Source organism: Peromyscus leucopus, chromosome 1, assembly GCF_004664715.2.
Source record: "Peromyscus leucopus breed LL Stock chromosome 1, UCI_PerLeu_2.1, whole genome shotgun sequence".
In the NCBI taxonomy this organism is placed as follows: Eukaryota; Metazoa; Chordata; class Mammalia; order Rodentia; family Cricetidae; genus Peromyscus; species Peromyscus leucopus.
Genome location: NC_051063.1, coordinates 57,948,764 through 57,973,186, shown reverse-complemented (window position 1 = coordinate 57,973,186; position 24,423 = coordinate 57,948,764). Strand labels below are relative to the sequence as shown.

General features: G+C 41.1%; 1 protein-coding gene across 4 annotated transcripts in view; it reads right to left on the bottom strand.

The window, feature by feature from the left end:
- The window catches only part of Kdm2a (lysine demethylase 2A), an 88,253-nt gene that overhangs the window by 10,870 nt on the left and 52,960 nt on the right, over positions 1 to 24,423 (bottom strand). For all 4 annotated transcript variants that reach the window (XM_037208367.1, XM_037208365.1, XM_028860654.2 and 1 more), the window contains 5 exons: positions 21,773 to 21,899; positions 19,337 to 19,731; positions 4,551 to 4,634; positions 2,547 to 2,816; positions 2,007 to 2,138 (listed from right to left, as the gene is read on the bottom strand). In XM_037208367.1, coding sequence (XP_037064262.1) covers positions 2,007 to 2,138; positions 2,547 to 2,816; positions 4,551 to 4,634; positions 19,337 to 19,731; positions 21,773 to 21,899 — 1,008 coding nt within the window. The remainder of the gene's footprint in view (positions 1 to 2,006; positions 2,139 to 2,546; positions 2,817 to 4,550; positions 4,635 to 19,336; positions 19,732 to 21,772; positions 21,900 to 24,423) is intronic.

Sequence of the window (24,423 nt, the reverse complement as noted above, 5' to 3'; positions counted from 1 at the left end):
AGTTAGTCTTATTCTCTTTTTTTCTGAGACAGGGTCTCTGTGTAAATCAGGCTGTCCTTGAACTCAGAGATCCGCCTGCCTCTGACTCTCAAGTGCTGGGATTAATTAAAGGTGTACCCACAACACCCTCAATCTTCTATTTCTAAACATATTGGTCTATTTGGGAATTAAAGACCCTGAGCTACTAGCTAGAAGGTGGTGGTGCATGTCTTTAATCCCAGCACTTGGGAGGCAGAGGCAGGCGGATCTCTGAGTTCAAGGCCAGCCTGGTCTAGAGTGAGTTCCAGGACAGGCTCCAAAGCTACACAGAAAAACCTTTAAAGAAAAAAAAAAAAAGACTAAGAGCTACTGAGCAATAAACAATACTAATACCCACTCCTAGCTACGAGTAAACAGATTAATCTTACCCACCTTGATTCTAGGTACCCTGCAGAAATTTTCAAGGGTCTGAGACAGTTTAGAGTTGGGTTTCCTCTCCTAAATAATATCTCATGTCAATGCCACCAGACCCAACCTTGCTATATGGGCAAACTGAGATTCAGAGATCAATGGTTTAGTTTCTGTGACTCAGGGTTCTTCACTGTAAAATGTAGATACAATGCATCAACTCAATTGTTTGAGATATAATAACACAAACCCTGGCTTGTGGAAAGAACTAAATTCAAAGTGTTTATGACTGGATATGGTGGCATTTCCCTGTAATTTCAGCACTTGGGAGGCAGGGGCAGGATGATTTTAGTAAATTCAAGGTCAGCCTAATCTACAAAGTGGGTTCTGACCAAATAGAACTATACTGGGATAATATCTCAAAACAAAAAGAAAGGTATGCAGAAAGGTGCTTGGTATTTACTCACATTCTCTATTAACAATTCATCACAGGGAGGTACTACCTTACCATTCTTTTCTTTTTCCCATGCCCTCTTGAGTCAGTCAATAGGAGTAGCTCAGGCTGCCTTAAACTTAGAATACTGCTGCCTGAATCTACGAAATACAGGAATTACAGGCATGTGCCACTTAAGTCTAGCTTTTATCAATTCTAACATACACTTTTTTTAATTTTTTTTGGTTTTGTTTTTCGAGACAGGGTTTTTCTGCGTAGCCCTGGCTCTCCTGGAACTCACAGACATCTGCCTGCTTCTGCCTCCAAAGTGTTGGGATTAAAGGTGTGAGCCATCACCAACCAGCTATTTTTCACATTTTAATCTTTGTGAAATTGTGCAGATTGCCAACACTGACAATGTCTCATAATCACTAGGTGGAAGTCCTTAATTGTTGATATTCTCTGTTAAAGCCCAAGCCCTAGCACCCACTCATCCACCTGCCCACCCACTCATTCACCTGCCCGCCCAACTTTGAGATGGGGGGTCTTACTATGTTACTGATCTCAAATTCACAGGCTAAAGCCATTTTCCCACCTCACAGTAACTGGGACTACAGGTGTATGTCACCACATCAGTCACTCATATACCTGAGATCTAAATTTGACAGATCCAATTTCACAGGCTTGTCATAAAGATTTAAGGGGAAAAAAAAATGTATGTAAAACATGCCTTCTCTTTGGCTACACTTCAGAATCACCTAAGGCCCTCTGGGAATGTAAAATTTAAGCTAGATCACAGAACTCCATCTTGGAGGTTGAGCTCTAAATCTCCACCACCATGAGCTCCCTTAAGAGCTCATATCCAGAGATATAAGGGACATAGTAGAGATGTCTGGGAGCTTGAAGTATCCTCAAACAAGCCTTTAAGTTGCATGACAATGGCCTGGAGACTTCAAACACACTACTCAGATTCCTCACAGTTCACTGGGACATGAACTGGTCTATTTTGTATACTGTTCTATCCTCAAAAACTATCACACAGCCTGATACAAAGTAAACATCTGAACAAAGGGCTAATGTTAGCTCTCCTCTGTGACCAGGGAAGTCAAAGTCCATAGTAGAGATGGTAACAGCCTCTACTGGCAGGTGTCCCAACCTTCTGTCAAGGGCCTTTAGGCATCTCTACCTGGAGGCAGCCAGGATGAACTATCTCGTTGCAGATGCAGCATTCCATGAGTTTCTTTTCAAAGTCTTGTGTCTCTTCATTCTGATCCACTTCTCCACAGAGAGAACATGTAACTGAATGAGGCAGTCTGGGCTACAAGAGGACAAAGAGCAGAAGACTAGAATTAGAACATTTTAATTTCATGTTCCCTTTAAATGAAGATGGAGACTTGGTTCACCTAGGATACACAAGGACAAGGTAGTAAGAAGACTGGCAGAGGCAATTAATTCACTTTGTTGGCTTGCCTTTGGCTTCATAGGTCCTTTCTTACTAAGGAGGGGACAGAAAACAGTGAATTGCTCTTCGAATGCTGGTGCTCTGTTTGAACATTAGCTGAGTACAGCCAAACCATTAGATTATTTTCACTACTAGATACCTTCCTTCTGAACTCAGGGAGAGAGGAACTCCATCTCAGTTGAGTCTCTCTGACTTTACACATTACATAGTTTCTCCAGAACCAGCACCACTCCCGAAAAGTCTTTTACCTAGAAAATCACTTACTGCTAAGCACTGTCGGAGGACACAGGATTGCTTCATGCGTCCAGGTCCACCAAACTTCTTCATGTCCCTGCAGTAGTGGCAGACACCACATTCTCCTTGAACACATGCTTTGCACTTCCTACAGCGCACTCTTCTCCGCCTGGCTCCCGACACAATAGGGGAGGCAGCAGCAGGCCTCACAGGTGTTAAGCGTGGAGCTGGCTTCATAGTGTGAGGCTTTGTGATGGGAATGGTAGGAACCCTTACTTTTGGCCTGGCAGGGAATTTAAGCTAGAAAAAGAAAGCAGTAAGGTCAACAATATCCAGGCAGAATAAAGTCTTGTCTGTAGGTAAATCTGCCCACTGCCTATTTTTATAAATAAATTTTTATTGGAACACAGCCATGTTCATTTATTTATGTATCATCTATGGCTATTTCCAAATGTTACAGAACTATGACATCATGACTGTTTGCTCTATCAACCCACAGAATCTCAACATTGACAAAAGAATCTGTCAACCCCTTTCAATTTAGAGAGCTGTAAGACTTGCCCCTCCCTAAAGCTTTTGGGGTTAAGTACCTTGTACTTAAGTCACCAAAAGGCTCAAACTTCCTATAGTTCTTTCTAACTCAGAATATACTCAAACAGGATGGCAAAGTGCTGGAAGGTGAAATCAATCTTATTAATTTATCACTCAAATGGCAGCACACAACTTGTTATATTGCATCTAATAACATTTAAGTGTTAAACAAATGCCAATGTTTATAATTTTAGCATTTGTGTTTATTTACCTTGCTAGGGACTTTTCTAAGAATAAGAACCATATCTTCTATTTTTTAATTTCTCATCATTTCTTAACAATTTCCTAACATAAAATACTCAGTCATAAGTGACTGAATTGTTTTGAGACAGTCCCTCAAAGCAAGTGGACTTCTACACTGAGAAAGAGGGATGTCTCTTTAAAGACATTATTCAACCCCAGAATTTTAGCACTCTGCCTAAACACCCCTGGAATGTTAGGACTTTGCAACTGCCAACTAGAAAACACTGAAGAGGAGCCTAATGTGGCTCCTGGTCAGACAGAATATACCAACTCTATCACAGACAGTAAGGTAAAAAAGTTATACAGGATGTAAGCTTCAAGGGCATGAAAAAATAAAAATAAAAAGATAACTGACAATTTATTAGCTGATGGAAATTCTTTTTAATCTTAGCTGGGTATAATGGTAATCTACCTGCAATCCCAGAACACAGGCAGGCCATGAGTTCAAGGACAGCTTTGTATACTCATTTCAAAAAGAGGAGGGTGGTAAATTCTTGGGATCATGTTCTTACCATTAAAAAAAAAAAAAAAAAAAAACCCTTCTAGTCTGCCTGGAGGTGGTGGCACATGGATCTGTGAGTTCAAGGCCAGCCTGGTCTACAGAGAAACCCTGTCTGGAAAAAACAAAACAAACAAACAACCTTCTAGTCTTAGATATATATGTACTGATTTAAATTAGCAAATCATATTTAGCTGAGTTTCTGGGTCAGAAAAAAGATATCTACTATGGTCAACCAATGTACATCAAAGCCTCTAAACCTGAAGAGAGAGCCAATTACCCTGAACAGAACCAAGTAATGATTGACTGATTGACTATCAGTATTTTATTTACTTACTCATTTACTGAGACAGGGTCTTGCTATGTAACTCTGACTGACCTGGAACTTACTGAAATCTTCTCCCTCTATTTTCTGAATGTTGGGATCAAAGTAAGGCCTGCACGTACCATGCATGCCTACCAGTGTTTTGTTTTTTGTGAGACAGGGTCTCACTACGTAGCTCTGGCTGTCCTAACGGCACAATGTAGACAGGTTGGCCTCAAACTCACAGAGATCCACCAGCCTCTGTGCTACCTTGCCCGACTTTTATCAAGTCACCAAACCCCATCTACCTCTAGTTGTCTTTTCTTTCCAGAATGGATGGTAATGATCAAGAGGTAATAGACTTGAGTGGCTTGAAGATCAAGCAGAAGTCTCTTACCTTATCCCTTTTTGGCCACTGCACTATAGGGACTCCAGTGAGGGCTAACTTGGGATCGCTACTGGCAAGTTCCTCCAGCAAAATCTAAGGGTAAAAGAGAAGGAGAAAAAAGCTGAGTATGCTGAACACAAAAGCATTTAGATCCAGCCTTACCTCTGCCCTCTTCAGCACCATTGAGAAGAGAAGCAGGTTGGCTGCATTTCCTTCATACAGGCTTATTGCAAATCAAGTCAACAACAATGAAAGAGAAACCTTGGACTGCTGCTATCAAGACTTTAACCTTGGCTGGGTGTACTGCCGCATGACATTAATTCTGGGACTCAGGAAGCAGATCTACATAGCAAGTTCCAGGCCAGCCTAGGCTAGACAGTGAGGCCTTATCTCAAACAACCACCACAGACAAAGACTTCTAGCTACTATGGTGTTACAGTATTACTTGTCAAGCAGTTCTATACTTACACACTTTTCTATAGCAGCAATTATTATCAGTTTTGTCTTTAATTTGTAGGTTTGGGGAAAGGAGCATCAAAAGGCTAATACTGAATTAGCCAGACAACATAACCTTAATGTCCTGGTTCAAAAGACAACTTACTTTTTGGGTAGAAGAGGGAGCCGTACTGGTGACTGAATCCACAATCTCACACATGCACATTCTAGGCTAATGCTCAACCACTGAGCTATATCCTCAGACACAGACTTGTTCTAAGACTGATTACAGCTACATGCCCTCTGTTCACAGTACACACACACACACACACACACACACACACACACACACACACCACGCAAGCTGAATCTGCTTTACATTTATTACTATTAAGGGGAAAGGAACAGTCTTAGATCAACGGTTCTTATGACTTTAATAAAGTTTGGATAGCTTAGGAATAACGTGACAGTAAGAAACTGCCACTTAAGTGAATCACACTGGTTGACTTTGAGACAAATCATTTCATGTCTTTGAAAGAGACTCTGAATCACAAACCCCCTAGTAGAATAAATCTCCCCTTTTGATGGCATGAACCACAAAGCAACGCTACAGCTAAAGAATGCAAGTCTAGGTTACCCTTGCCTTAAGTGCACACACAGACTGTTTCAGCAAAAACTAAACTTTGACCTAGAAGGTTCAGCATACTTGGGTCATCTTTAACAAGCATTTTCATAATCAGAACTTTTAATTGTTCTGTTTTTAATTAACTTTTAATTTCATCCTTAACCTAAAGATCATGCTCCAAATTCCAGAATTAGGGCTCAAAAAACCTGCTTATGTTCTGAAAGCTTCCTCTATTAAGATCTCTCTTTGCCAAATCTCCAGATGCCTTACACCTTCCCCCAAACCGATCTCATTTTCAGACATTTTATTTACTTCAAGTTGCTATGGCACCCTATTCTAGAGCCTCATGTTAACGCCATACTGTGTGGGGGTGAAGAGGCAGGGTGTGGTACCACGTGGGACAAGGTTCTAGTCCCAGCTCCTAATCTCCCTAGGGTGAAAAATTCAGGTCCATTCAAAATGTGCACTGAGGAGTGCATGGCTCCCCTCCCCCACTTTGCATAGGGGAGGAGTAGGACTCTGCCCATTTCCTCTGCGGGAGAGAACTGAGCTGTCCACAAACAGGGACTTTCCACTTTCAGCAAAGCAGACTGCACAGAAAGACCTATGATTAAGAGAGTAGAAAAAGGAACTTAAGTTCACTGGAACAGCCGAATTCTACCTGCAAGACTTTTGTGGGGGGCATTGGGAAAGCTAGAGAGAGAAACTGTGTGGGCTGCACTGGGTGGGGGCAGTTAACATACACACCACTCAATTACTGGGGTATGTGTGGGTGTGGAGGGAAATGCAGATTTCCTTCCCAGCTTACATTTGCTGGGGCCAAGTCCGCAATGCTTTCATTAAAAAAAAAAAAAAAAAAGAAAAAAAAGACTCTAGCTGAAGCTCTATGAGAAACCATAAAAAAGCCACCACCCCTCGCCAGTGGGGATTTAGGATCAAGGATCGGGGGTGGGGGGTGGGTGGAGTGTGGAAAGACTGTTGCCTATCTAGGTTCCAAGCATTTGGGAAAAGATTCAAACACAGGCCCACACCCCACAGAACACAGGAAGAGAAAGAAAACTGAAAGCTTCTGGTCAAGAAGTAAGTATCCCCCAAACCCAAGCAACCCAGTTCCAAAGCACATCCCACCAGCTAGAGAACAAGTGTTAACAACGGTTCAAGAAACACAAGTAACACAAGCATTGTCCTGGACTCGCCCAGCAGGCAGTTCTGCCTCTTCCAAGAGACAAAGTCTCTACAGTTACACACCCGAACCAGAAAGGGCTTGCCAACCGACCGCCTGACCTTGCATTTCTTGTTGCTCTGGAGCTGCAGAGGCTCTTGGGTGAAGTTTCCCCAGCGCCTTTGTTTTGTTTTCTGTGTTGGAAGTTGTGCGGAAGGAGTTAGCTTTTCTGCTTCTAGGAAAATCCTGATTTAGTTGAAAATCCTCAATCTCCCAGAACATGTAAGGCAGGGCAGTCCTGCTGTAACCCTTCAGGCTACACAGAGCAGCGTGCAGCACTCTGAGATCCTTCTAAAGCCCTTCAGCTCAGCCGCGGCTTCCTGTGCCTGTGAACAATGCTGCTGCGTCACCCACATGCAGCTCCCAGAAATGCTTTGCAACGGAAGATGGCAGGAGGGGGAGCTCAGCTCGAGTGAGCCAGCCAGGCAGAGGGCCTGGCCGTTCTGCTGCAGCACCCGGAGGGGGTGTGTTTGGCAGCCACTCGCTTCCTCGTGATTGGAGGAAGCACAACCGGGGAGGGAGCTTGGCCAGCCCCCGCCCCAGCTCCTTCCCTCCAACACCGCAAGAGGAGAACTCAGGGCCAGCCCCTAGAGGGCTCTTCCTAGCTGACTTCAGGAGGCTCCAGTGGACCGGAAAGCTTAAACTAATGCCTGTGTACCAAGGCCCCTATCTGTTCTTACAGGGGCCCAACACCATTCCCCTCAGGGTCACTTATTGTTATAACTAGAGCTCTCACTGATGGTACACAGATTTCTCTCCTCAGTGGGATCCCATCAAGAGTCCAGCCTCTGAGGAATCTGGCAGCAGCTTACGATATTCCCCAGCTCTTCCTGAGTCACCTCTCTGCTTCACACTTGCCCACACTCACATAGCTCCACCCCACCAGCAAGTATTTCTATCGACACCTCAGAAATACCACATTACAGGCAATACTGAGATTAAATACGTCTGTTCCCATCAACCATACACGCAGTACACACCCACTTCTAGTATACTTGAACTGTATATGCAACAATCTTTTAGCACTTCCACTGTGGCCAAATCAAGGTACTCAGGTGCAACTTAAGATCAGAACACTTTATCCTCTTGCATCTATACAAGGTACAGTGTCAGGAAACAGGCTTTTCCCCCAGTTGCAAGAGTTTCCTCTGTCCATCAGAATGCCTCACCCTCAAGATATCACTCCCAGGTTTCTCTTTTCTTTCAGCGCAGTCTGCCTCGTTCCCAATCCTACTGCCTCAGCTTCCCCAGTGCTGGAATTATAGCTACCTTCTTCTTGATATTTTCTATGAAGCAAAAGGCCCTGCATCCTATTTACACTTCAATGACACCTTCTACACTGTCTAGAGGTCCTGGAGCCAGGGTGAAGCTCAACATTTGTTCATAGACTCTCACTGGGCTACAGCAGAAAGGGAAGGTTCACAGACCTACACACACACTGTATATCAGCACGGGAGGATAAGCTAGGCAGGAAAAGAAGGCTAAGGAGCAGCGAGTTTGGATTCAAATTTCTATGTTATTCTGATATAAACAGAACAACATGTAGCTCTCACTACCATTCTTCTTTCCCCTTTAATTATATTTATTTATGTGTGCATATGGAGGTCAGAGGACAACTTCTATCATGTGGGTCCCTGAAGGGAGGCTGTTAGGCAGGAAAGCACCATCACCATGGAGCTACCTTGTTGTCCCCTCCTCAAGAACAGTTATTTCAATCCATTTCTGGAATAGGCTTCCTAGGATCTGGGCTAGTGTCAAGAGCTGTTGTGTTTGCAAATACACTCCCCCCACCCCAAGAGTTTCTTTTTTTTCTTATTTATTTATTTATTTATTATGTATACAGTTGTTCTGCCTACATGCCAGAAAAGGGTGTCAGATCTCATTACAGATGGTTGTGAGCCACCATGTGGTTGCTAGGAATTGATCTCAGGACCTTTAGAAGGTCAGTCAGTGCTCTTAGCCTCTGAGCCATCTCTCCAGCCCCTCCCTGAGACAGTTTCATTGTGTAGGCCTGGCTGTCCTGGAACTCCCTCTGTAGACCAGGCTGGCCTTGAACTCAGAGATCTGCCTGTCTATGCCTCCCAAGTGCTGGGATTTAAGGCATGCACCATCACCGCCCGGCTGTGAATATACTTTTTACTAGACAGTTTTCCTCCCTGTGTTGCCTGCTCAGGATCAGCTCCAATCCCTGGGGGCTCAAATGATCCTCCTAGATTTCACCAGTAGCTGGGATTCTGCACATGCTGCATGTGCTTATTTTCACAGCAGCATACAGAATGAAAGAGGCACTTCTGTGCTCTTCATTGAGTTCTTCCAAGAAATGCTTATATGGTCATCCTGACCTCGCACCTCACTTTTGAACTTCCATTTTAAGACTTACAGACCACGTACATTCAGTTTATTTCATATGAAAAGTTTTTGTAACAATAATCTAGGTATTAAGATGTTTCTTAGAAAATGCTTATCTATCTATCATAAAGTAATGATAAAGTATTTTAGAAAAACATATTACTTCAAGGAAAACTGGTTATAGCAACGTCTACGAAAAAGAGAAATGCCACTAGGAAACTCACTCCAAGTAAGTTTTCAAATTACATATAGATGGATTTAATTTCCCCCTCTCCTGTAATTAACAATAAAGAATGACCAACAGAGAATGCTTAAACTGGGCATGGTGGTTTTTACTTGTAACCCCAGCACTTTGGAAGGTGAAGCAAGAAGATGTAGCTTCAGGACCAACTGAGGCTGCACAGGGAGTCCCTATCTCAAGGGGCCAAGGAGGAAGAACATGGCCTTTTTTTTATGATACAAGAAACTTGAAAAAACTTAAGACTTAAATGCAACCATATTTGACTTAAAACTGAGTTACTGAAAACTTTCTATTATGCAGTAATGTGTGAAGTATTAAATTTGGAGAAATGGCTGAGCAATTGAGAGCACTTTTCAGAGGACTAAGTTTAATTAGCAGCACCACACCAGGTGGCTCACGACTATCTGTAACTCCTACTCCAGAATATATAGTGCCCTTTTCTGGCCTTAGAGGGCACCCTCAGACATATGGGTGATACATACATAAACACAAACACACAAGCATAAGTAAAAACAAAAGAGACAGGCACGGGGGTGCACACCTTTGATTTCAGCATTCAGAAAGCAAAGACAGGTGGATCTTTATGATCTACCTGGACAGCCTGGTCTACATAGCATGTTTCAGGACAGCCAAGGTTACATAGTGAGACCCTGTCTCAACAATCAAACAAAATAAGTAATAAAATAATCTTTAAGAATATTAGGGACTGGGCAGGCAGTAAAGTACCTGCTTTGCAAATATAAAGATTCAATTTCAGGTTCTAGTACCCATTTGGGGTGGCTTACTCCAGCTTCAGAGGATCTGATGCCTCTGGTTACCAAGGGCACCTGGCTTTCCTATACACATAGTCACACACATACACATACTTTAAAAAATAATCTTTGCTGGGCAGTAGTAGTGCTCACCTTTAATCCCAGCACTCAGGAGGCAGAGGCAGGCAGATCTCTGTGAATTTGAGGCCAGCCTGGTCTACAGAGTGAGTTCCAGGTCAGCCAGGGCTACACAGAGAAACCCTGTCTCGAAAACCCAAAACAAACGAAAACTAAGGTAGGGGGCATCTGAGGGAAAATATCTGAGGGTTGTCCTCTGGGTTTTACATGCACACACACCCTTGGCACATACATATATCTTGTTAGTGAAAACTGCAAATAAAATTTTACTATATGGTGTTTAATTTTTAAATTTTCTTTATTTTCATTTTGTGTGTATGTACACTTTCCCTGCATGTATATATGCGTACCACTTGCATGCTTAGTAACTGAGAAAGACAGAAGCCAGTAATGGATTCCCTAGAACTAGAGTTACAGATGGTTGTAAGCTGCCCTATAGGTGCTGGTACTGGAACCAATGTTCTCTGATAGAGCTGTCAGTGATCTTAACCACTGACTGAGCCATCTCTCAGCCCCCATAACTATTATTTCTATAGTTATTTGCCACTATAACTCTGCTTTAGTACTATCATACTCCTCAGGTGGATCCTAGTGTAAATTTTTAGATAAAAGATAAAATATTAGAATCATAAATCAGAGTAGCATGAGTCTATTGCACCACAAAGAACGTTTTTCCAATTTATAAATCAAAAGCTGTTACCATTTACAGAATGCTACTGTAATCAATTTGTTTCATCTACCAGGACAGTTTTAGCTAGGGAAATAGGAAGATTGGTACCTCCTTACTTAGGATAAACTCTCCCATCTTCCCTCGGTGTTTGCTTTGGAGACAGGGTCTGCAAATGCAGACTGTATGTACTTCATAGCCTAACTTCGATGCTCACTCTACGAGTGGACTTGAAGGCCCCGGAGGCCAAAACCAGCACTGGAATAAATGAAATCCATAGATTTATAACTAGCTACCACAATGTTACCACTTATAAATTACTAACATTGAGATTTAAATATTTTGGTGCTGATACAGAAATACATTCTCTGACACTGAGCTTCACTTCCAGTCTCTATCATTAATTTTAACAATTCCATAGAGATAGTTTATAGAGAAAATAATTAGTTTTCATGTCTCTTCTAACTTAATGTCACAAAGTATGATTGGCAAGTTGCTCAAAAAGCTTCGTTCATATGTGCATATGCACTGGGAATTCTTTATCAGTAAAATAGATCAAAACAGACAGAAACACAGCAATAAAATCCAATTAAATTCTTCCAGTTGACTGTCATCACTCTTGGATTTTCCTCTTTAAAACAGTTTAGGATGTACTTCTCAAGAACCCTTTGCAGTGAGCAAACTTTGCTTCTAGGAATGGGCCTGTACTATACCACTGCATCATGTTCTGCCTTTTATTCAATATACATTAAGTTGCAACTCCCCTACTTTAGAAACTAAGAATATCTTACAGTAGGAGAGCTGCTTTCTATCTTTAATACATTTTCTCAAGCAGTCAAGGTAACTCACACATTTTCCAGTCTTATCAATGCTGATTCACTTTATCAGTAAGTCAATATTCTTTAATTGCTCAATTTTTCCCATGTAATCCCATTCTCATTCTATATTCTATGATCTTCTTCAACACTTTAAAACATTTTAGAACGCTCAAAGTTCTTTATCACAGCACTAAAATGGACTTTTCCTCAAGGAAAATATTTAATTATGGCAATCTCATCTCATCATTTTTCCTTTCATCTCTCCTACTCACTGTATTTATGAGAAGCAGGTAGATTATAATATGATATAATTCCTTTCTGAAGAGAGTAAACTGCTTCCTTTTGTCCCCTCACTGCAACATAGCCACCAGCATAAGCGCTAAATTCTCCAGTGTCACAGAGTCTCCATCTGTGCAGTAATTTGACACCTACCCAACCTAATTGTTCTAAATGTTTTTTGTTTGCTTGTTTGTTTTTGAGACAAGGTCTCACTCCATAGCCCAGGCTGGCCTCAAAGTCAGTCCTGTTTCAGCCCTTTCTGTGAGCTTGGTATTTATAGGCACAAGCTACCACCAGGCCTTTTTTTAAAGGTACTTTTTTAAATTATGTGTAGGGTATATGCATGAGAGCAGGTACCTACAGAGTCCAGGCCAGAAGAGGGCACCAGATCTGCTGGAGCCAGAGTTAGAATGATCTGGAGCGAGCCAATCAACATGAGTGCTAACAACCCACTATCTGTATCCTCTTGCAGGAATGGCAAAGTGGCAAGTGCTCTTAACTGCTGGGCCACCACTCCAGTCCCTTAAAATGTCTTTAAACAACAACAACAAAGTCAGATTCTTTACTATGTAGCTCTGGCTGGACTAGAACTCTGCTATGTAGAACGGGCTAGGCTTGAACTCATAGAAATTGACCTGTCTCAATGCTTTTTTAGGTGATGCTCAGAGCTCCGAACTTAGTAAATTTCTCATTACACATAACTGATAGAATACAGGATCAAGCCATTTTCTTCTCTTAAATGAAACCACCAGTTTCTAAGGTCTAAATTTGCTATTTTCTGACACTGATTTGAAGTATTTTCTATTTACTTTTTTTTTTTTTTTTTTTTTTTTTGGTGTTTTCGAGACAGGGTTTCTCTGTCTTTTTACTTTTGAAAGGGGTCCTACTGTGTTGTTGTCGAGGCTGGCCTGAAACACCTAAGGCTCAACCAATCCTTTTACTCTATCTCTTGAGAACAATCATGTCTAGCTCTGGAGGCTATGTTCTGACATCTCTAGTTAGAGGTAAACAAAAGACAGTGTGGATGAAGTCCTGAAAGAAGAATCCAAACACTGTCAGTCTACTCAGTCATCTCATGGGCCACTAGGTTCCTCATGTTCCAACGTGTGCCATAAGGTCTTAGCCAGTGTTCACAGCTGTATTTCCCAGTGATCCTTGATAAATATAAAGAAGGTCTGTGCGTTTGTTCACATGGTTGGAGACCTTCGGGTGCCACTCCTTAACTCATTCACTTGCCTTTCTGCTGCTTCCTTTTAATTTTCTACATTCTCACCTGGCATACTACTGGACCACTATTTCCTTCATTCTCTGTACTTAAGCCAGGGGTATGTAGGAAGATTCCCAAGACTCTGTCTACAAACCAAACCAATTTTTCTTTATTTAGCTACTTTATTTTGTTTATTTGTTTATTTATTTATCTGTACGTATGCCTACATGCCACCAGAGGGCATGACATCACATTATGGATGGTTCTGAGCCACCACGTGGTTGCTGAGAATTGAACTCAGAACCTCTGGAAGAGCATCCAGGGCTCTTAACCACTGAGCCATCTCTCCAGCCCCATTTAGCTACTTTAAATGCTTGCTTAAGTGACCTTGAACAATAGAATGCTAGAGTATAGTAGCTTTCTACAACTGGATTTAGTAAAATTAGATCTATAGACATTATCGTAGAACCAAAAAGACAGTCACTTTTTTGTTTTGTTTTTTTTGAGACAGGGTTTTTCTGTGTAGCCTTGAAACCTATCCTAGAACTCGCTCTATAGACCAGGCTGGCCTTGACCTCTCAGAGATTCAATTAACTCTACCTCCCAGTGGTAGGATTAAAGACCTGTGCCACCACCTCCAGGCCTAAGATACTCACTTTTATGAACTAGAAATACACAGGCCAAAACAATGTTATAAGACAAGCTTAGGAATTTTTTCTTTTATAAAATTTCTAAAGACAGTTATCTAAGTTAAACAAATCTCAAAAGCCACAATTTACTGTTTCCCACATGTACTTGTGATGGAAAAGTTGTATAAAATGAGGATGTTGTAGAAAACAAGGATGTTATAATCAATCACCATAAAGGAAAACAAAGCTGGACTTGGTAGAACACACTTTTAATCCCAGGGCTTGTAAGTAGAGACAGGCTCTTTACGAGTTCCATGCTAACCTGGTCTGTATAGTGAGTTCTTGATCAGCTAGGGCTACACAGACCCTGACTAAAAATATAGACAGGTAGATAAACAAATTCACCACAATGGAAAATAAAAAATCCAAATAGCCTTTGCTTACTCAAAGGTGTAAAGTGAATTGCAATCTAACTTGAGGGCCAAGAAAAGTACGGCTAAATTTCTTTTGCTATACACAAGCAATTTCAGAACTAGGACCACACCAACCTGAAAGCCCTGTCATTTTACTTCCTTATATATGAGCCACAATAGCACCTGCTTTTTCTACAACAACAACAACAAAATTTTTTCCTTCCTATTTGAAAGACAGTTTTATTCTATAGTCCAGGCCTGAAATGCATCTTGTAGCCTGAACTAGCACTAAACTTGCAGTACTCCTCTGACCTTAGCCTCCTGAATGCTTGGATTACAGGCATGTACTGGCATATCTAGCTTAAGAACAAATCTCCCCCACCTCACCTTTGGCTTTTCAAGACAGGGTTTCTCTATGTAGCCCTGGCTGTCATCGAACTCACAGAGACCTGCCTGCTTCTGCCTCCCCAGTACTGGTATTAAAGGCACGAGACACCACCATCAGCTAGCAAATCTTTTAAAATCAAACTGTCACCACCCCTATAATTCCAACACCCTGGAGGCTTAGGTAAGAGGACTGAGATATTAAGACAAACCTGGGAGATATATATATATATATCAAGACCCTTGAAGCACATTTTAGCCTCTGTAATTTTTTTCCCTTTTAACTAACACATTAAATGTAAGATGTAATTAAAATGTCATCTACAAAAAGAAAACATAAAACATGAGCCTCATCACAGTCTTAGGATTCTTTTCTGAAGTGGCAGAAGTTGGGGGGTACCCTAGTTAGGTGACATAGTGGTCAAGGAAAATATGAATCAAAAATCAGGGGTAGGGGGCTGGAGAGAAGGCTTAGCAGCTAAGAGCACTGACTGCTCTTCCAGAGGACCTGGGTTCAATTCCCAGTACTAGTGTGACAGCTACAGCTGTCTGTAACTCCAGTTCCAGGGTATCTGGCACCCTCATGCATATATGTAGGCAAAACCACCAATGCACATACAATTTAAAAAAAAAAAAGAACTGGGGATGGAGCGCCAGACTTAGTGGTGCACACCTTTAATCCTAGTACTTGGGATGCAGAGACCTGCAGGACAGCCAGGGCTATGTAGAGAGACAATGTAGAGAGAGGGAGGGAGGGAGGGAGGGAGGGAGGGAGGGAGGAAAGAAAAGATACATGGGGATGGAAAGAGATTTAATATCTATAGTAACAAAAACTGCATGATCCTGGCACAAAAACACACCCACAGACCAATGATAAAAATCTATACAGGTACAATCACCTAATTTTTGATAAAGATATCGAAAATATAAATTGTAAAAAAGTTTTACCAAATGATGACTGGAAAACTAGCTTAGACTCTACAGATGAATGGAACTAGGTCAGACTTTTTTACCCTGCACAAAAATCAATTCAAAATGACTCAAAGATCTGTAACATCAAAATAGATAGAAGAAAATATTGGTAAGGGCCAATAAGACGGCTCAGTGGAACAAGAGCACCTGTTGCTAAGCCTGGAGACCTGAATTTAATGCCCGGAATTCACAAGGTGGAAAGGGAGAAGTGATTCCCACTAGTTGTCTTTAGATCTCCACATGTGTGCTGTGACACATGTGACCACATCCACAGCCACCTACCCACCCACCCACCAAATAGTATCCTTTAAAAAAAAAAAAAAAAAAAAAAAAAGAACTTGGGGCTGGAGAGATGGCTCAGAGGTTAAGAGCACTGACTGCTCTTCCAGAGGTCCTGAGTTCAATTCCCAGCAACCATACGGTGGCTCACAACCATCCGTAAATCAGATCTGGTGCCCTCTTCTGGCCTGCAGTCATACATGCTATATACATAATAAATAAATAAATAAATCTTAAAAAAAAAAAAAAGAATTTGTGAGTCTGGAGAGATGGCACGGAGGTTAAGAGTACTGGCTGCTCTTCCAGAGGTTCTGAGTTCAATTTCCAGCAACCACATGGTGGCTCACAACCATCTATAATGAGATCTGGTGCCTTCTTCTGGCATATAGGCATACATGTGGGTAGAACACTGCATGCATAATAAACCAACAAATAAACAGAGCTTAGAAGCTGAGCGTAGTGTCAAATACCTTTAATTCCAGCACTTAGGAAAATGCAGAGGAAGGTGGTTATCTGTGAGTTTGAGGCCAGCCTGGTTTACATAATGAGTTCCAGGACAGAGCTACATAGAGAGCCTGCCTCAAAGAAAAAAAAAAAAAAAGTCAGCAGTGGTAGGGCGAGGTGTGGCGGGGGCAGCTGGAGCTGGTTAAATGGCTCAGTGGTTAGGACCACCTGCTGCTCTTCCAGAGGACTGCAGCATACTGGACAACTCAGAAGCACCTGTAACTCCAGCTCCCTTTCCTCTGGCCTCAAAAGGCACACACACACACGCAAACATGCAAGCAAACACACACACACACACAAGTTAAAAAAAATTTTTTAGTTAAAAAAAAAATATAACACTTCAAGATATATTCACATGCCATTTTCTAGCCTACCTGGCATATGAATACCTTTAATCCCAACCACTCAGGAGGCAAAGGCAGGAAGGTATTTGTGAGTTTGAGGCCAGCCTAGTTTATGTAGAGAGTTCCAGGACAGCCAGGGCTACATATAAAGACCCTGTCTCAAAAAACAAAGTAAGAGCTAGAGAGACAACTCGGTGGTTAAGAGCATGTACTGCTCTTCAGAGGACCAGAGTTTAATTCTAAGCACCTTTATCAGGCAGCTCATAAACACAAAAACTCTAAGACAATCTGACACCTCTGGCCACTTCGAGCACCTGCACTCATGTGCACATAACTACACACAAATACATAGTTATTTATTTAAAAAAAATAAAACAAAGCCAAGCAGTGGTGGCACACGCCTTTAATCCCAGAACTAAGGAGACAAAGGGAAGTGATTATAAATTCGAGGCCAGTCTGGCATACAAAGCAAGTTCCAGTACAGCCAGGGCTACACAGAGAAATCTTCAAAACAAACAAACAAACAAACAAGAAATTCAAAAGAGAAACAAACCCAAAATAACAAACAAAACAAACCCACCAAAACAAAAAGATACATTTATAGGCAAGGACTTTTTGAAGGACTCAAATAGCAAAGGAAATAATCCCACCAATTAACAAATTAGAGTTTACAAAGAAATTTAAAAAGCTTCTATACACTAAAGGCAACAAGCACCTAGAATAAAAAGGCAGCTTACAAAATGGGAAATTCACACATCAAACAGGGGATTAATACAGAAATTAAACCCCCAAAGAATAAATCTCCTAATTGATAAATAAATGGGTTAAAGAACTGAATAGTTTTCAAAAGAAATACAAATGGCCGGGTATGGTGATGCACGTCTTTAATCCCAACATTTGGGAAGCAGAGGCAGGAAGATTTCTGTGAGTTGAGGCCAGTCTGGTCTACATAGAGAGTTCCAGGAAGCGTTAACTACATAAAGAGACCCAGTCACAAAAAACAAAGAACAAAACAAAACAAAAAGATATACAAATGTTCAATGAAAATCTGAAAAGGTATCCAAATTCTTAGTCATCAATACAAAGTAAATTAAAGCTGCTGTGAGATTTTTATCTCACTCTAGTCAAAATAGCTTTAATAAAACAAACAAACAAAAAATCCCAAGAGAACAACAACAAAAAACACCCAATGACTGGAGCTGAGAGCAGAAAAGTGCCTATCATGAATTCAATCCCCATTTCACAGCCACACATGTGCACCCTCCTACAATAATCATCATCCAAAAAACAAAAACAAAACCAACAAAACAAAACAAAAAACCAATGACAATAAATGCTAGTGAGGACCTGTGGAAAAAGAAAATCTTATGTTTTTGGTGGGACTGTAAATTGGCACAGCTACTGTGGAAGTCAGTATGGGAGTTCCTTTAAAACTAAAAATAAAGGTACTATATAACCCAGCTATATCACTGGGTATATACCTGAAAGACTCCAAGTCACCATATCACAGATACCTGGATATACATTTTTATTATGGGACTATTCACAATAGCTAAGAAATGGAACCAGCTTAGAGGCCTATCAAGAGATAAATGGATAATGAAAATGTGGTACACAATTACACAACGAAGTTTTATCCAGCTGTAATGAAAAATAAAATCATGGCATTTCAGGAAAATGGATGGAACTGTAGAATATCATGTGGAATCTATATGTGTGTGTGGGAAGATGGAGTAGAAAGGGAACCATGAGAGGGGAGGAAAAGAGAAGGGGAAAAACACAGGGTAATGAAACATATGTGACAAGAGAGCAGAAAGCAGGTCTATCTGGGGCAGGAAGGAAAACACAGGGTATGGTTTAGAAAGAGGCATCAGCTTCTGGCCAGTTCTCCTGTCTGCCTGCCATTTCACCATAGCAATGTACGAGTACAGACAGGCTCAGGGATTGAACCAAGGACCTCATGCTTGTGCTGCAGCAAGAGAATTTACCTGCTGTACCATCTCCTCAGGTCCCTAAGACCTCAAGTTCATTATTGTGGGAGCTGGAATCCCTTTACCATGCAGGTCCCAGGAATTATACTCAAGTTGTCAGGTCTACTCACTAAGCCATATCACCTGGCCCTCCACACTTTCTCTATTTTGGTGGTAAGCTCCAAGATTTTTTTTTTTTTTTTTTTGAGACAGGGTTTCTCCGTGTAGTTTTGGTGCTGTCCTGGATCTCACTCTGTAGACCAGGCTGGCCTTGAACTCACAGAGATCCGCCTGGCTCTGCCTCCCAAGTGCTGGGATTAAAGGTGTGCACCACCACCGCCGCAGGGCTAAACTTCAAGTTTGTATCACTAAGTTTAAGTCAACACTGAAGACACAAAGGTTTCCATTTTCAAAACGATGACCTAATGTTACTCTAGAAATTAAAACTTTGAGCAGCACTAACACAGGCACATATTAACTTCCCTGTTCTTGAGGTATCTTTAAGCCTAGCACTTTCTCCCTCCAAATCTAGAAACATCTCTCCTAGACAGGTCAACAGCTGCTTACCTTTACGTCAGCAATCAGAGCATCTTCGTCTTCTATCCCTGTGGGGACACACTTCTTGTGCAGTGGCAGTGACTCTAACTTATCTACAAGACAGCGAAGACCTTCAAGCTCAAAGTGGGTCAGATGCACTTGCCTATCCTTTCTAGGGCTACACTGGGGATCCCAAACTTGGCCATTGTGGGATCCCCGGCTAGAGTCTGAGGATGAGTCTCCAGACAAAGTTTTCTTCAGACTTGGAAGACTTCGGCAGGTTTTGCCTAGTCCATCATAATCCAGGTTGACTCCATTAGCAACAGGACTGGTAAGCACAGATCGCTTACTGTTCAAGCGTCGGGCTTCTCTGTCCACCCCTTCCTCGTCACCATTTCCAGACTCCAACTCATTTAATTCCATATCTACCAATGCAAAGGAAATAAATGCCAGTTGGCTAGTTGATTAACAAGAGAAATAATACAGTATACCCAAAGTTATAAAGGACAAGGCCAATGCTAAAAACCATAATTACAAATAGAAAAGACCCTGTAGTAGCTGAGTGGTAATGCATGCCTTTATTCCCAGCATACTAGGGAGCAGAGGCAGGAGGATCTCTGTGAGTTCCAGGCTACCCTGGTCTACATAGTGAATCCCAGGGCAGTTAGAGAGAGACCCTGCCTCAAATATACAAAACAAAATGAAAATAAAAATGGATATTGAAACTACCATATCATGGCTGGAGAGATGACTCAGTGATGAAGAGAATTTGCTGCTATTGTAAAAGATCCAGGTGGATTCTCAGTACCCACACGATGGTTTGTAACTATCTAGAATGCTAGTTCCATGGGCTCTGATACCCTCTTCTGACCACTGCAAGCACCAATCACATATGTGGTACAAATACATACATATGCTCACACAATAAAACAAATCTAATAATTTTTTTTTAAAAGAGAAAAAGGTAAAGCACAGAGGTTAAAAACAAAGATACTAGAGTCTGATTAGTCTAGTCCAAGGTATGGCTATGCCATTTAATAACTATAGGATCATAAAAAGTATAAAAATCTTGAGAGTTAAAATTCTCATTTATGCTGGGGGGTGGTACACACATTTAGTCCCAGCACTTGGGAGGCAGAGACAGGCTTTGAGTTTGAGGTCAGCCTGATCTACAGAGTTCCATGACAGCCAGGCCTACACAGGGAAACCAATGTCTCAAAATAAAACAAAATCAAAACAAATCCCAAAACAAACAACACTCTCCAAATTCTTATTTGTAAAATCAGGCTAATTATACCTGCCACACAGGCATATAGTTATATTACACACATATATACCATATATAATAAGAATTTAAACTATATAAATGACTTAAGAATAGACTGTGACCATCTGTATATAATAAAACATATTTATCTGGTCAAAAGGTTGAATTTTCAACCCTAAATGGGACATTTCTATATCACCTCTCCAAAAGAATACAATGGCTTGAGGAAGGGACGGTGTGTTGTTCAATGCTATATTCTAGGAATGACATGGAATCTTGAGCTGTCAGTGGCTGTGATTATTTATAATGCACAATAACCATACAAGATTGAGCCATCAACTTCCATCATGGACAGGAGGGGATCACAAAGCCCCAACCCTTCCACAAGATCTACACAGTCAAGTATTGCTAAGGGCTCATAAGCCCCTCTCCTCCCTGAAGATCTTTTGGCAGTTCACAGTTGTGAGGGGAAGGAGAAAAATTTTCTTTACTAGTGTAGCCATTGATTGCCCATGTATCTGTAAATATCCTTCACACAGGCTTCTACAGTAAATCTAATTATATTTATTAGTTGATAACCACCCCCTAGAGAGGCTGGAGAGACAGCTCAGCTGTTAAAAGCACTGGTAGTTCTTCCAGAGGACCTGGGCTCAATATCCACATGGCAGCTCACAGATGTCTGAAACTCCAGTTCTAAGGTTCCAACACTTACGTAGACATACATGCAGGCAAAACACCAGTGCACATAAAATAAAAATTATATTCTCTTAAAAAGAAAGAGAACCACCCCTTTAAACAATTCGAGTAGAAGGAGACTAGCTAGAAAGAGGAAAGAGTCCTGTAGGTAGGGGAGATGAGACATGAGGGTAATGGGAGACAAAACATGCATGGAAATATCATAATAAAACCCGTATGTATAACTAATATATGCTAACAAAAAACAAAAACAGATAATGTATCACTTATCTTGAGGAAATGAATATACCAACCCAGTCAGAGTATTTCATTCAGTAATATCATTTCATTCAGCCTGGTAATTCATATTTAGTTGTGTATTGAGTGTTCAGGTGCAGTAAACCAATTTGGAGTTTTCACATACACAAGTACAAAAGGCAAAAACCTCCAAACTTAACTACTAAGTGACAATGTACTCTTCAGCTCAAGTATGTCTTGAAAGTTCATGGAGTCAGAACACTTACCCATGCTAAGGGATTCTTTTTGAAATTCCTTAGTTAGGTGGGATCGGTTGGTTATGCAGTATACGTATCGCTCCAACACATACCAACACATTTCGTAGTAAAATGGGTAACGGAATTTATTTGGAACCTATACAGGAAAAGAATCATGAGAAAACAAGGCAAAGACAATTTACAAGGTAAGACAATAAGAAAAACAATCTCAATGACTGCAATAATTATTAACCCAGGAAAAATTGTCATTCAATCTATAAATTTAAGCTGTCATCTGAAGCAAGAACTTAATTTGTCATTTTTGAGAATGTTGACCTTAGAAATAGGCAAGATAGTTTGTATCTGCAACCCCAGTCCTCAAAAGGCTGATTTCAAGGCAGGCCAGAACTACACAGTGAGACTCTGTCAAAAAGGAAAAAGAGATAGGAGATAGGGTGTGTGTGTGTGTGTGTGTGTGTGTGTGTGTGTGTGTGTGTGTGTGTGTGTGTGTGTGAACAAAAGCAATGACTGAGGATATAGATCAGTTAGCAGATTGTTTGCCTAGCATACATAAAGGCCTGGGTGGGAATTATAGGACTGCAAAAAAAAACTAGGTACCATGATATATACTTGTATTCTCACCACTTTGGAGGTAGAGGCAGGAGGATCAGAAATTAAAAGCCAGCCTGGGCTACATAAAACCCTATCTCAAAACCTGACATCAAACAAAAACAAAAACACAATAAAAAAAAAAGAGGAAGAAAACGTTGTTTTTCAGTTTAAGGTTTGATTACAGGGATGTTGCAATAAGACACAATAACTAGGTGTAGGGCACACACATCTGTGATTTCTGCCCTCAGGAGGTAAGAGGCAAATGAAAAAGGAGAAAGGTGGAGGAGAATGAAGAGAGAGTAAAAGGTCCTATATATTTGCAAAATTAGAGATCCATGCCTTTAATCCTAGCACTCACTAGACACAGGCAGGCCAGCCTGATCCACACAGTGAGTTCCAGGGCTACATATAGAGATCTTGTCTCAAAAAACAAAATGCAACCGGGTGGTGTTGGTGCACACCTTTAATCCCAGCACTCAGGAGGCAGAGGCAGGCGGATCTCTGTGAGTTCGAGGCCAGCCTGGTCTACAGAACGAGTTCAGGACAGGCTCCAAAGCTACACAGAGAAACCCTGTCTCGAAAAACAATACAAAACAAACAAAAAAACTGCCTTAGAGTATAAAGGCATCCAAGCATTCTTGCTTGGCTCTGTTTTGTTTTTGTTTTTGTTTTCTGAATCTGAAGAACACAGGACAAAGAATCTAATGAAAGCTAGATAGGAGATAAAGTTACACGCTTATAGTAAGACATTCATTATATGCACGAAAGTATAATTTTAAACTTATTCTCAAGCTGTATGCTCTTTAGAAGACAAGATTGAGGGCTGGAGAGATGGCACAGCAATTAAGAGCACTGGCTGCTCTTCCAGGGGACCCAGGTTCTATACCCAGCACCCACATGACATCTCACAGCTGTCTGTAACTCTAGTTCCAGGGGATCTACCATCCTCACACACACATATATATATGTAGGACAAACATCAATGCACATTAAAAAATAAATAAACTTAAGGGGGAGCAGGAAAGTAGACTGAGACTGTTCAACATCCACTCTCAGTTTCCCTGTCTTGTGCTTTGTAGTACACTCACCTCTCAGACTAATAATTTGTGTGGTTTTATCAGTCATTTTTTATAGCATTAACCTTCTTTTCATTCAGAGCATTTTAAAAATTATTTCAGAAATATAAAGAATGCCCCTTAGGTATAGGATTGCCAAGGGAAAGGTGAATTAAAATAACCATAAATCAAGAACAGGGAAGATGAGTGCCAGGTACCATTCTAAATATATCTGGTACCTTCTGGTGCATGTTTAATCCCAGTACTCAGGAGGCAGAGGCAGACAGTCTCTGTGAATTTGAGCCAGCCTGCTCTACACAGTGAGTTCCAGAACAGCCAGAGCTACATAGTGAGACCCAAAGCAAGTTCCAGGATAGCCAGGGATACAGAGAGAAGTCCTGCCTCTAAATAAATAAATAAGTAAGTTAGTTAGTTAGTTAGTTCCAGGACAGCCAAGGATACAGAGAGAAGTCCTGCCTCAAAATAAATAAGTAAGTAAGTTAGTTAGTTCCAGGACAGCCAGGGATACAGAGAGAAGTCCTGCCTCTAAATAAATAAAATAAAATAAGCCAGATGTGGTGGCCATGCCTTTAACTCCAGCATTTGGGAGGTAGAAACAGGCAGATCTCTGTGAGTTCAAGACCAGTCTGGTTTACAGAGCTAGTTCTAGGACAGCTAGAACTGGGTTTTTTGTTTATTTGGTGTTGGTTTTGTTTTTTGTTTTGTTTTTTTCAAGACAGGGTTTCTCTGTGTAGCCTTGGCTGTCTTGGAACTAGATTTGTAGACCAGACTGGATATACAGAGAAACCCTGTCTCGAAAAACAAACAAAAAATTAAATTAAAATATCAATATATATCAAACAACCTTTTTATATAGAGGCTGTAATTCAAGGCCAAATAGCCCGCCCCTGACCGCCCTCATGTCCTGCTGTCTTCAATTGAAAATGAAAAGGGAATCCTTTTCTTTCTCTTTTGTTTTTTCTTTTTTCGAGACAGGGTTTCTCTGTGTAGCTC